This window comes from Eucyclogobius newberryi, unplaced genomic scaffold (genome assembly GCF_026437365.1).
Source record: "Eucyclogobius newberryi isolate DKJ021-1_F unplaced genomic scaffold, fEucNew1.0.hap1 SCAF_18, whole genome shotgun sequence".
NCBI classification, from domain to species: domain Eukaryota; kingdom Metazoa; phylum Chordata; class Actinopteri; order Gobiiformes; family Gobiidae; genus Eucyclogobius; species Eucyclogobius newberryi.
In genome coordinates, this window is record NW_027315812.1 from 17,903,663 (window position 1) to 17,917,335 (window position 13,673).

At 40.3% G+C, this 13,673-nt stretch overlaps 1 protein-coding gene across 1 annotated transcript in view; it reads right to left on the minus strand.

Moving 5' to 3' along the window:
- prex2 (phosphatidylinositol-3,4,5-trisphosphate-dependent Rac exchange factor 2) overlaps nt 1-13,673 on the minus strand; it is a 76,424-nt gene that overhangs the window by 11,375 nt on the left and 51,376 nt on the right. The window contains exons 27-36 of the mRNA XM_072450771.1: nt 13,521-13,615; nt 12,448-12,530; nt 11,320-11,410; nt 7,929-8,057; nt 7,229-7,270; nt 6,453-6,550; nt 6,221-6,367; nt 4,542-4,644; nt 4,268-4,411; nt 4,071-4,185 (exon numbers count right to left, since the gene is read on the minus strand). Coding sequence (XP_072306872.1) covers nt 4,071-4,185; nt 4,268-4,411; nt 4,542-4,644; nt 6,221-6,367; nt 6,453-6,550; nt 7,229-7,270; nt 7,929-8,057; nt 11,320-11,410; nt 12,448-12,530; nt 13,521-13,615 — 1,047 coding nt within the window. The remainder of the gene's footprint in view (nt 1-4,070; nt 4,186-4,267; nt 4,412-4,541; nt 4,645-6,220; nt 6,368-6,452; nt 6,551-7,228; nt 7,271-7,928; nt 8,058-11,319; nt 11,411-12,447; nt 12,531-13,520; nt 13,616-13,673) is intronic.

Below are 13,673 nucleotides of genomic sequence, written 5' to 3' on the forward strand. Positions count from 1 at the left end.
TATACAATGTTTTCCTTTAATGTTTTCTTCTCTACTGGCTCTAAAATGGTTATTCACGCATGTTTCATGTTCTTTTATTATTCTATGTGAATTTAACTCATGCATGCATTAAGTGTAAATGGTATATCAAAATATTTATGGAGAAATTGTGGTCCTGGGCTTTCTTAGAATTGTTAGATTAATATGATTTGGTCAAATAAAACGATTGCTGTGATAATAGAGCAATCGAGGCCAAACAGAGATCTTAATAAACTTTAATGGCTACATTTACAATTGTAAGCCACTATTTTGGCTCAGCTCCCTCTGTCTCTCCTCACCTCCTCTCAGCTCCCTCTGTCTCTCCTCACCTCCTCTCAGCTCCCTCTGTCTCTCCTCTCCTCCGCTCAGCTCCCTCTGTCTCTCCTCACCTCCTCTCAGCTCCCTCTGTCTCTCCTCTCCTCCGCTCAGCTCCCTCTGTCTCTCCTCACCTCCTCTCAGCTCCCTCTGTCTCTCCTCACCTCCTCTCAGCTCCCTCTGTCTCTCCTCTCCTCCGCTCAGCTCCCTCTGTCTCTCCTCACCTCCTCTCAGCTCCCTCTGTCTCTCCTCTCCTCCTCTCAGCTCCCTCTGTCTCTCCTCTCCTCCGCTCCCTCTGTCTCTCCTCACCTCCTCTCAGCTCCCTCTGTCTCTCCTCACCTCCTCTCAGCTCCCTCTGTCTCTCCTCTCCTCCGCTCAGCTCCCTCTGTCTCTCCTCACCTCCTCTCAGCTCCCTCTGTCTCTCCTCTCCTCCGCTCAGCTCCCTCTGTCTCTCCTCACCTCCTCTCAGCTCCCTCTGTCTCTCCTCATTTCCTCACAGCTCCCTCTGCTCCTCTCTGTTCTCTGTATGTAGTGATTAACCTTAGACTGCTTCCCCCGTGACCCGGTCCCGGATAAGCAGAAGAAGTTGGATGGATAAAAGATGTTGTTCTTGAGAGAATCCTGGGATCCAAGCACAGATATTATCTCAACTGTATATGCTTTTTCAGCATTCTCTGGCAGAAAAAAAACTATTGTAAATATGCTCATCTGCTGCTTATAACCAGCTCAAAGTAAAATATTTTCCAATGTATTTTGAAAAATAAAAACACCTGTAATTGAATAAATGCATGATAAATACGTGTAATGCTATAATGTGGAACATTCCAGACAAAGCAATGATGGCAGACTAGGTGGTGGCCTATCCATCCATCCAACTTCTTAGATACATAGTAAGATACATAGTACACATTTAACATTATAACGGGAATAAGGATAGATATAGCAATGCATTAAAGATGTACCAGCTCAAGCAGCTCACATTTTTAAACAATCTATTATATTCTAAACATTTGTGTGCAGTACATTGGTGTATGAATATGTGTGTGACTGGTAAAAAGTGGAAATACATAGCTGTGATTGAAGGACCAGAAACTACATAAACATCAGATTATTTTGAAACAATGCATCTAACTAGAACAACACTAGCTAAAGGACTCCCCCGGTAGAGAACATAGAGATATATATATAGAAAGTGTGATGCATTTAGGCTTGTCTATGTTTCTCCTCCTCCTGTGTTAGAAGCCCATTGCCTGCTCATTGTACCCAGAGCCCCTGCACCGCCCCTTTTATCAGCTCGACTCTCCTGCTCGCCTGTCAGCACACATCTGCTCTGTGTTACTGCTCGCACCCTCTGCTGTCAGTTCAATTACTCTGCATTACCATAGGTGTCAGGGAACCCAAATGTGAAGCACACGTGAGCATCACAAAAGACTTCAAAGGATCTCATACTGCTACCACATTCACAAAAGAAAACGTCAAATTACTCTAGATGTTTCATTTCATCCCCCTCTGTGCCCTAATTAAAGTTACCAATCATCAGACTATTAGAGTGGAGTGTGCAAACCAAGCACACAAACTTGTCAATCGACACAAGGACAAGTTCAAAATAACACAAAGAAATCGTATAAATGAGAACAAATGACCTGCACAATTGGGCCCTTGCTTTGAGACAATGATATGGAGAGAAGGACCAACAAGGAGCAAATAAATAAATAAAAACTCTGGGTAGTAAGCACTTTGAGTAAATTAATGTGTTGTAGAAGGCATTGAAGTGGTATGGATCTTATTCCGCCCCACCCACTTTTAACTCTTTGATTGCCACTTTTGTTATAATTACACTCTATTGGTTTAAAATATCCTATAGAAGTAGATTGATTTGTGTAAAACATCCAATGTACCTGTGACCACCAAGTGAACAATGCACAGATTCCCTGAGCGGCCTGTTACCTGGCTTTTTAGTCTGTGTAGAACTTATTTTCTACCGAGGTCGGCAGCCCTGTTAACTAATACAACCAGAAAGAGGACTAAGAACATCATATGGCGGCGCCCAGACGGGCTTCCGGAATAAGGTGAATAGGACCCAACCCAAATTGTATTTAATTTAATTAAAAAATGTTCATGGGCTTTGCTTTCTGCTGAATTATCCCACAATAAGCAGCACATGTTTAGTAATGCGTAAGCAAAGAGTAAGGGTTAATGGAGCTTTATCTGGTAGTCTATGCACTTCAGCAGGTACACCACAAGAGTGCATCCTGTCTCTCCTTTTATTTTGTACATTAATGAGAGTCAAAGTAACTATAGTAACAGGTCAATCATCACATATGTAGACAATTTTGTTATTGTTAGTCTTCTTTGACTTTCATCATTGTTAGTGATGAAAATGAACATGGTCCTGTTGTGACTTTTTATAATGGTGAGCCTCACCTTCACCTGAATGTTTCCCAAACCAAGGACATGATCATCGACTTCAGGACGAATCCTGAATCCACACTCTTGATGTTAAGGAGAAACCATCATATTTTACCTTGGTAAGACCACGAAGAGTCTTTTTTATCGGGCTTTATTGAATCCATTTTGTAATTTTGTTTTGTTTCATGGTAGTGAACCATGAAAATGTCTCTCTATCAAAAGCAAAAATCAGCTTGCCCACATTGTAAAATGATTCAGTAAAGTGATCGGAGACAGCTGCATCCTGAGTCTCTGTACTCGAGGCAAACCCAATGCTTGGCCACGGCCATTGTAAACGATGGCTCGCTTATTCCCTCTGGGCAAAGGTTCCTTTTGCCAAGATGTAAAACAAAGCATTAAGTGTAAAGTTTTAGTTATGGGCTCTTTTTATGGTCTTATACAAGATCTTTCTTTTTTTGCTCAGCACTGGGGTGTTTTCTAATTGTTTGTAATCTATGACATGTCTGTTTTTATTTTATTGTGTGTGTGTGGTGCATGGATGCCAATTCCAACTCAAACCAATTCTACCTGCGGGTATAAAAAGGTTACCTGAACCTCAACCTGAATGTGGTATTATGTTACCAAAATAAACATTGGCCAGAATTTCAAGCTGAGAACAAATTATATTTTCTATTAACCAAGAGGTAATAAATCTGTGTTGTAAAAATGTTGACATTTTATGAGCCAAAAAGAGGAATTTGATGCATGGTAAAAGCGCAACTTAATGTCCGCATAAATCATATGCCAGTGCTGACACAGTGTAGGACATTCTGCTAAAGCTGAATTTTAATTACGAATATCTCTGCAGCATCTTCACATAATTCATCTGACGGATTCCAAGCCACTCACTCGGGCAGACATCTAATCTGTTGTTGTTGATACACACTTAATGCAACATCGCCTCAACAGGAGATTAAATAAAAAACACCACACTTTATTTTCTAGCTCCCAGAAGTGTCCGTTTCCATGTATTTGTTTCGACCTCAATAAATTACCAACACGGACCAATCAAAGCATATCTTGCATGTGCGACAAAGCGACAGGGAACAAGGTAACCGAGTACAGCATCTACAAAGCACTACATCAGCGGCGGTTTCATCCTGGGATACATATCCAATCACTCCTGTCCCGCTGCGTGTGTTCCCAACCAATCAAAAAACACTCCTGCTGGGCCACTCTCAGCCAATCATCTGGAGGCCCCGCGGCGTACAGCCACGATTGACTGACAACATACAGGAAATGCCAAACCACACATCAAGGCCTAATAGTGTGAAGTGTGCATACCATACCTCAATCTCTTGTTGTATTGTTTGACCTTATCCAAAGAGACAGCATTGATTTGAGCCTGGTATTCTTCCACTGACACGTTATCGCGGTAGTAGTATCCCTCCATACTCTCCAGCGCTAAAAAGTAATCCCAAACACATGTAAATGGGCAAAACCTTCTTTGATCGAATTTTTCTTTTTTTAGTTTCTTTTTTTTTACCTTGTGTGAACAGGACCGGGTATATTTTAAATGCTCCACCGTTTTTGAGCCTTGGAGGCAGCTGAGAGAAGTAGAAACTCTCCAAGAAGAAGCACACTCTTAAGGCCTGTCGAGTGCCTTCCACCTGGTATGAGATGGGCATGTCTGCAGGGGAAAGGAATGAGTGCACACTAGTTATTGAGTGACATGCATAAAGACAAGTACATTTTCAAGTCTTGATTAAGATAGTAAAGAAATAGAATGGTAATAATGTTGTTTTATAATCAATACTCACTGGCTACCAGAGGCTCTCCTTCAAACTGCTGGAAGTAGAATGTAACTTTTTCCAGGTCGATGAGGGCAACCTGAGTGTCCTCCAGCATAGCCTGCTCATCCGTCTAAAAAGAGAGGCAAAGCAGTCAATAATATTAGCAAGAGGGTCTATTTTTCCCCAAAAAGCAATTGGCTGGACTCTTTGTGAAGCTAACCCTCTAGTTTTGGCCTCTGATATCTGATTTACTGTGTGAACAAGTTCTACTCAGAGGAATACCAGATTCTAAATTCCACCAATATTCTCTTGGATGGTCTGATTGACATTAAAAAATGACAAAACTGAAGCTGGTCTGACTAAAAATTAGTTTTAGGAAATTTTATTAAAAGTTAAAAAAAAAAAAAAAAAAAAAGTCCAGGCGTTAAAAAAATCCAGGCGTATTCCCTGGGCTGTTTAACAAAACAGCCTTTAGGGGCCTCAAGCTGTCATTGAAATAAAATAGAAAGCTGGATTATAAAAACTGCTGTATAGCACATTGAAAATAAATAAGATAAGATAAGATAAGATATTCCTTTATTGTCCCACATGGGGAAATTTCATTGGTGCAACGCAGGTAGATACAGAGGTAGATACAGAAGAACAGATCACTTATAGGAAGTATGAAAAACACTCTCAGTAGAAGATCTCCTATAAATAAATAAAAACTCCCATAGACAAATAAATAAATAAGGATGCAATTAAACAACTTTCCTTTTTCAAGAGACAAAAGACTAGAATGCTGGGACAGTGTCGCACAGTCAACAAGCAGAGATTAGCTTCCATTCAACAACACATTTGGGACGGTCGCCTATCTGAAGACTGTAACGTAAACACATTCAGTACATAGATGCAGAAATCCACTGAATCCCCAACCTGTCCTGCTCAGCCGTGCTGAGATTGGACTAGAGTCACAGCAGGAACTAAAACCTCTTTAGTTCCACAGGGACACATGAAAGAAAGCGAAAGATACAGAGGAACAGGCAGGGTGAGCCAATGATGATGCTTATCTTGAGCAGAAATTAATGATTTCTGTCAACATGACAAACCATACTCTAATCCAAACACGTCCCGGGCAAATTCTCTGGATAGATATAATGAAGAGGAGAAGTATCATAGAAACATATTTATTTCAAAGTCATATAACAATCAAACATAACATTCCGGAAACATGTTTGGAGGAGGATTTCATTATTATGACTCACTTACACTTATGTTCATAAATCAGGATTTGTTCCTCAAAGGCCACACAGATGTACTAAAATGTGTTCTCTTCCAACTGAGTAATCTTTGTTTCCCCCCATAAAGAGTATTGTAAAAGCAACATTTTGAAGCAAACTAATTGCTGAGCACTGTCCGCATCAAATTGTAAAACATCTGATCGACCGCAATCTTGTAAAAAAGAGCCGTGGCTATACGAGAGCTGACGGGCAGTGCATTGCTGGTCCACATTCATGCATGTGTTTACAAGCACTTTGCCCAAGGGTTTGTGAGAGCTATGAACTAATTCATCCTTACATGGTTTATAATCAGGAACCCCAGCTTTAATGATGGAATTAGCATTACCCTGTTATTCAAGAGCCAAGGAAAAGGTAAGAGGGGGAAAAAATGGAAACCTCATGCAATATCCTTATAAATTGGTTGAAGTTTGCTTTTATGGCTCTTACCAGATTTGGTGAGAGCAGTGACTGGAAGTGTAACAGAAGACCAGCACAGGATATTTGTTCTAACCACCGACGACTGGTTTCCTGGGCCTCCTGCAGGTCCTGGGGGTCCAAAATGTCTGCTTCTGCCCCTCTTCCTGATGTGTGAAACTGAAGGGGAGCAGAGAAAATAATGATTGACACATTCTTAATCTCAAATGTATTCATTAAATCTAAACACGACTGTTAAATGTACCTGTTTGAGGACAGCTAGTAGATGCTCGGAGAAGGCACATACTGCACCAACTAAGGACTGGCAGAAGACCATGTCCCGCCGCAGCTGGATCTCCGAGTCTGTGAGGTGGAAGAGAAACTGTATTGAGGCTGGGGTAAAGGCTTAAACAAAAGTCAAACGGGAAGTGAGAAAAGTAGAGAAGGGAAGATGAAAGCAGTATGTATTATGGTACGCCCAGATTAAAACGGGAGGTAAAAGTGTTCTGGTGAGAGGTTAACAGAGAACTATGACGGCAATAAGTGGCAGGAGCTTGTTATGGTGATTAAACACACTTTCCAGGTCAGGCCGCAGTTTAAAAACATTCCACAAGGTGACTCAAAGAGGCTGTATTTAACTTTCCCAAGATTAAATGTCATGAGTGAAAACCTTAAAGAGAGTGACAGGTGTGTCCGGGTGGAAAATAACTGCTGCCATAATTTCCAAAGACAGAGGTTTTACTAAGAGCATTGCAGTGGGTTTAAGTGTGTGCATGAATAAGGAATGCATCGAGAGAAAACACAAAGTTTACATTATTAAGGACTGGCGTTTGAATGTTTAAACTAAATGAATTAAGCAGAAAGTCAAAGTCAAAGTTGAACAGAACTTTTTGTTTAAATGAATGGGTAAAAAAGAAAGTTGTTGTGAAAGATGTTCTGTATTTTTTTACATGAAGATCAGTCTATGGCATGTATTGTAACAAAGTGAATATGTTGATGAGACAAATGTAATTAAATGTTGCTTCATGAAGTGATACCGACCTGTGTACTGCAGTAGGACTAAGAGCAGCCGGGTCTTCACCTCTGAAAGCCACATGAAACAGCTGAATGAGAAACGTAAATAACGTAATAAACTCCTCTCTCCTCAATGCCTAATGTAATGTGACCCATAAACAGAATCACCCTGTGTAACTTTGAGCTTCATTTCCTACTCCACAGCAGCCCATCTTCTCATATGTGAAAAACACACCACAGGCCAAGATGGTAACACAAATCTGAATTTGTTATAGTTATATCAGAGCCACAGGGAGAAAGACACGAGCTTTCTGCATGACAAAATCTATTTATGCAAGCAACACTGCAGAATCATGTCTTCAAGCACACGGTTTTACTCAAAAAATGCTTTTGTAAATCTTTAACATGTCCACTTTTTACTATCTTAACATATTTGCATACATTCATTTTAACTATTGATGTTATATGTTGCAGATGAAAGAAATTTTAATTATTCTGATATAATTTCACATAAATATCTAGTACTACATACTGGTCAAGTATCCAGCATTTCAGCACAATGATAGTATCTGAAGTACACTGAACAGAATTACTCCCTTCAGTAAATACGTATCATAAGGTGCACAGGAGCTTTGGCCAGAAAACCTACCACAGTATTCATCATAAATAATGCACAGTATTATTGCGTGTATTCTCTGTGGTTGAGATTAAAGTAGTGTACACTGACCCTCTGTGAATTTAGCGATGGTTTGAGTGAGCGCCTGGACGCTGCTCGGGAGGTTCCAGGGATCCTGTTTCACATGAAGACGCAGCTTCTTAGAACAGTTCACCTTTGGGTCCAACTCCTGCAAGAAATCTGACATCGACAAACATGTCAAAGCCGAGAATCAGGGTTTCTGTAGATAAAAAATAGGCACCATTTGTGAAACTGCATGAGGACTATTTGCTTCACATGCTGCGCTGACCGCTTCTCTGTTTGATGCAGTAAATATACAAGCTTGGCCATAGCAACCACAAAACAATCACATTTCTTCAAAGTTACAATACAATGTACCAAACACATTCAATTGACATGTCATTTCAAGATTTAAATATTATTCCAACATGACCAACACATTTTGCTGACCTGACATGTTTAAAAGTATTCTGTTTGACACACATGATTCAAATTGGTCAAACTTTCCTTAAAAATCCTCTTTGCGTTGTGCGCTTTGTTTCCCCTCTCAAACAGTGACCAGAGGCAAGAAGAAAGTCTACTTTGAAGATGTGTGATAGAGAGGTGGCTTTGAGGGGGTTGAGTGAGTCTCTGAAGACACACGCACAGGCCAGATACAGGAACGCTCCACTTGTTAGATAATCCCATTTGTTCTTATCATTCAAACACATTAGTGAAGATGGAGCTGCTCTGATCAAGGCCTCCACACTTCCCTCTGGGGCATTTGGGCACACAACATACAGTGAACTAGACCTTCAAATACTGAGCACCCTTTGGGGCTTTGTGTGCCAGATAATTTGGGATGTTTGCAGATCTTATTATTTACAGCAAACCAGGCAAGGCAAGTTTATTTGTAGAGCACAATTTGTACACAAGGCATTACAAAGTGCTTCACACAACAGGAAGACAACACAGAAATCACAAAACCTTCAGTTCTATTCATTCAATTTAACAATTTTGCTGACATGACTCACACATTTTGTCCGTGCTTAGTGATCCGCCAGATGGAAAACCAAATCTACATTAGACATTACAAGCGTGACAGGTGTCTCTGGGAACATCGCTTTTAGATTGATTCTTTCCCATGTTTGACCGAGGAAGGTTTCTCGTTCTTGTTCTGTTTTTTTTTTTTTGGCTTCCCACAATGCTTCCTTATCGAGGCTACAACAGGATCACACATCATTGCTTTGCCAACCGTAAGTAACTGTTAAATGCTTCTTAACTAAACCCTTTAATTTTATACACATACTGTTCATTTCAGCTGACGTTATGTTCTAATGTCCATTTTGAAGGAAAGCCTTGACATGCTAGACTTGCTACCTTTTAAGCTAACCTGAAGTTGTTTGTCCAATTCCATGTCCTCTAGCCTCTAGTCCAAAAAGATGGTAATAGTCCAGCGAAGCGGGTAACTCCGTCATATGATTTTTTTTTTTTTTTTTAAATCACATAATTACGGGATACTTTTCTCTTGATGATTTAAAAATAAATTGAGAATACAATGAGCCAGCAGCACATTGTATTCTCATTTTTTTTTTTTAATGGTCTTAACAAACTTCATGAGAAGTTAGAGTGGTAGCATCAGTTTTCAAATCTCAGTATTTGTATTAAATATGCACGCAGCAACACTTTGTTGACACTTTTTTGTCAGGGGTTTAAATTAGAATGACCTGTTTGCTTGTAAAGGATCTACATCCAAAATAAGAACATTGTAAAACGTATACAAAGTTTACAGTCATAGTACTCAAGACGTTTCGACTTCCCTCTGAAAGTAGTTTTAAATCTTATGGTTTCAGTAGCAACCTTTGTACTCTCCTGAGCTTAAATTGGTCGAGCCTAAAGGGAGGAGTTACAATTGAAACTAGCCCTGCCCTTGTTTACAATCTGCCTGTTTCACTCTTTACACAGCTTGGGTCATTAATTGAGGTCTGGCCACCAGTCCCTCAGCGCTGTATCTCATTAGCATTTGACTGGTCGGATTTCTGCCTGAATGTACACCACCAAATCAGATATAACTTTTGAACAGGAGTCGAGTGCTGCCTGGTGGTCGAGCGGTTAAGACACAGCACACGTATGCCAGGCTCCACATGCAGCCGGCCGCAGTGCTGTGAGTTTGATTCCCGACTCCGATAATTTACTGTATGTCCTCCCCTCTCTCTTGTCCCCATTTCGCACTGCACTTTCCTGTTAATAAAGCATACAGGCAACCAAATCTTCAAAAACAAAACAAAACACAGGAGTCAAAACGCTGTGGTTTCTAAAACAGTTTCCGGATGATTACATTACATACAAAGAGGGGTTGCGCACTCCCCAGGTAGTTTTGGCCTTGGACCCTGGTCCCAAAGCCACTTTGTCCTTGCAATGATGTCTGATTTACAAATGAAGCGGTTGTGATACTGGTGACATTATATTCCCGTTTGGAGGGCCATGATCCTGTATGGAGGGCCATGATCCTGTATGGAGGGCCATGATCCTGTATGGAGGGCCATGATCCTGTATGGAGGGCCATGATCCTGTATGGAGGGCCATGATCCTGTATGGAGGGCCATGATCCTGTATGGAGGGCCATGATCCTGGCAATAAATGCATGCAACATCGACACTGGTGCGTTGGTTTGAGTTCTGTGTGGTAAACAATATTTACTGTTGAATAAGTAATATTGGCCATTACCAGATGAGGACCTTTCTATTCATGTGCAGAGAGTGAGGTTTATTATTATTGTTTATGATGATGATGATGATGATGATGATGATGATGTGTGTGTGTGTGTGTGTGTGTCAGTGCACGTGAAGTGAGGCAGACATAAACGCATTATTCTTTATTTTGCATATTTGTATCTTATGAATGGTCACACTGGTCCAGAAGTTGAGTTTACCTAAATTCCCTAAAACCAAAATTCCACACACCCATGTAAAATTGCGTTCCTGCAGACAACTCCTGCACAAATGGCCAACTACATCAACTTGAATCAAGACTAGGGTTGAACATTGAACGGATGGTAATGATCTTTTCAGCTATATTTTCTTCTGGGGTAAACACTGACGTCTGGGTGTTTCTAAGCATGCAATGATTTGCATATTGGTTTGGCAAAGGGTTTATGCCAATTGCCCTTCATGGCACTGCCTTTTCCATTTATGCAGTGCATAATGCTGTTTGGTTATTCAGGTGCCTGAATAACCAAACAGCATTCGCATGTAAAAATGGTCACTCCTTGCAACAGGAACAACATACATTATGTATTCAAATATGTCCGTTATGCAAAACCGTGTACAGAAGGTGAGCATTTACTGTGGATACACGATGACATAAAGCCCAACTAAAATAAATATGCATAGTTGTCAGTTTCCACAATACATTAAAGGTATTTGCAGGGCCACAGAAGGCATAATTCTGGATAGATTTTTACCTTGCAGCTCTCTTCCTGGTGTGAAGCACTTGGTCTGCTCAAATGCACGGCCCACCACAGCTCCTCTCAGCAGGCTGGTGATGGAGTCCACCTGAGCAAAGGACAAGGGTCAAAACAATGCATGCATGTGGCTTACAGTCTCTTTCCAAAATATGTCGGGGAAATAAAAAGTGCTGGCCAAACAAAAGTAACACCTGCTTCTCGTGCTCTCCCTGAAGCACGTCCCACAGTGCCACAGTGAACACGGCCCGCAATGCAGTGTCAACAAAGCTACAGAAAGTGCTCTAATGACACAAAAGGCAGGATACAGCGAGAAAGTGCAACACAGGCCATTTTTTAACTCACACAGTACACTTTCTCAAAGCATGAACATCTATCTATAAAATATGTAATGAGCCTAATCTAAACAGGTTAGTAAGATTTTATGCATAGAGATGAAAAGAATTAAGCAAATACAGCAAATAGATTAATTATCATATTTTGTATTGTTTGTGATTAATGTTTTAAAAAGCCACTGCCAATAAGACTAGTGTTTGTCATGCGGGATCTTGCCTTTCATTTAATTAATTGCGTTATTTATTTATTTTTCAATTACACCATTATTGTTATCTCAATTAAAATCAAACTAATATACTTAACTTGGGAATACTTGCGAGCCATCATGAAGGGGGCATGAGGGGTCGGACCTCACAAGTTCCACAAACTTCTCCCTATTCCATGTTTTTGGAATATATAATATATAATATAATATAATATATATATCATATATATTGTTTACAGTTCTTTGAGCTGATATTGCTCAAATAAATTAAATAAAAAATAAAAAAGGCCAAAAGCTGTTGATTGATTTCTCATCAGATGGCTTGAGAATCAAGAACTAATCTGACTTTCTGAAGCTCTGTGGTTAGTATTGTGGCAGCAGAACAAGGATACTCTTGGCTTAAGTCTATTGCCACAGCTTGTTCCTCGACCAGTGCCCATGTGGTCGGGCTAAAAAGCTAAAGATGCTTTTCTAGCTAAGCTCAGAGCTCTTGGCAGAATTTTGCACTGTTTTTAAAAAATGCCTTACATGACCATGTGTCTTTTTTATGAAGAAAAACAAAAATGGCGCAACATCATCAAACATACCTGACTGAAAAGATGCTCCAGGAAACTGTGCAGCTTCTTTTGTTTGTCATGGGTCAACCACACACTGGACGGCATCTCATCCCCTGAAAAGTGGCAACAATAGTTGAATGGCATTTACCTGCTAAAGCCATGACATGACAAACACTAAAGCTGCAGATATTCATGTTTAGATATTCACGTATGAGTTTCTGCATAGCACTGAAATGTACATCTGTTTGACAAATACATCCACAGTGAAACTGAATATCTGAATCTGAATATTAATGCCTCACACGTAACTGTGTGAGGCATTAATAATGAGGCCAATGTCTGTCATATGTACTTACTTACATTACAAGTATGTTATAAACAGTGAATTCAACATAACTGTAACGAGTATAATTAGTGTGACTCTAACAATTATTTTACAATACCATCATAACAATACAGTTTACTGTAACCATTACAGTATTTTGGGGCTGATCAGCCTCCAGAAAAATGACATAGTGCAACTTTAATCTTACATTCTGATTGCAGACTTCTTCTCTCCAACATTCAAATGTCAGAGCCATTGATTATTAAGAGAACACTTATTGCTGAAGCAGAGTTGTGTTTAAGCTGTTCACATGCAGCTGATGACTTATGTCCAGATCCTGTGTCACTGTCAGTGGAGCATCTCTGTGCTCTCAGGTCTGTTCTCTAGCGCCCCCTGTCTGTGAGCTCCACTCGACGCTGGACTGTGTGGACTGAAGAACTAAAGCCTGAAAGCTTTGTCAGAACAACTGGCCTAGTGTTTTATGTTACTAAAAGAATTCAACAGAAATGTGTCAAGAAATACATCGCGGTGCAAATCCTATTTTGCTCGTAATTCCGTGAATAAGAGAGGGATTGACCCCAAAAAAAAGGTGGCTGAATGCAAATGGGATGGATTTCTCGCTCTTCTCTAAACTGTTTGTTTATTTTGCACTATATGCAGTTAATGATCAGGCGGTGGACAATCAGTGGTCTCTTAATTCTTGCGGCAGTGGTCAGACTGTTTGCAGAGCTGACATTTGCGAATGGAGCTGAGATGTGGGGGAAAAATATAATAATACCTGAGTCCAAGTCATCACTGTGGACATAGGAGCTACAGTGACTGCTGCAGATACTTGTAAAAGAAGCAATGGAGTTCCTGTTGCTATTGCAGTCACTGTTGAGAAAAAAGATTTAGAGGAAAATATAGTTTTGAAGGACACAATCTCTGATGC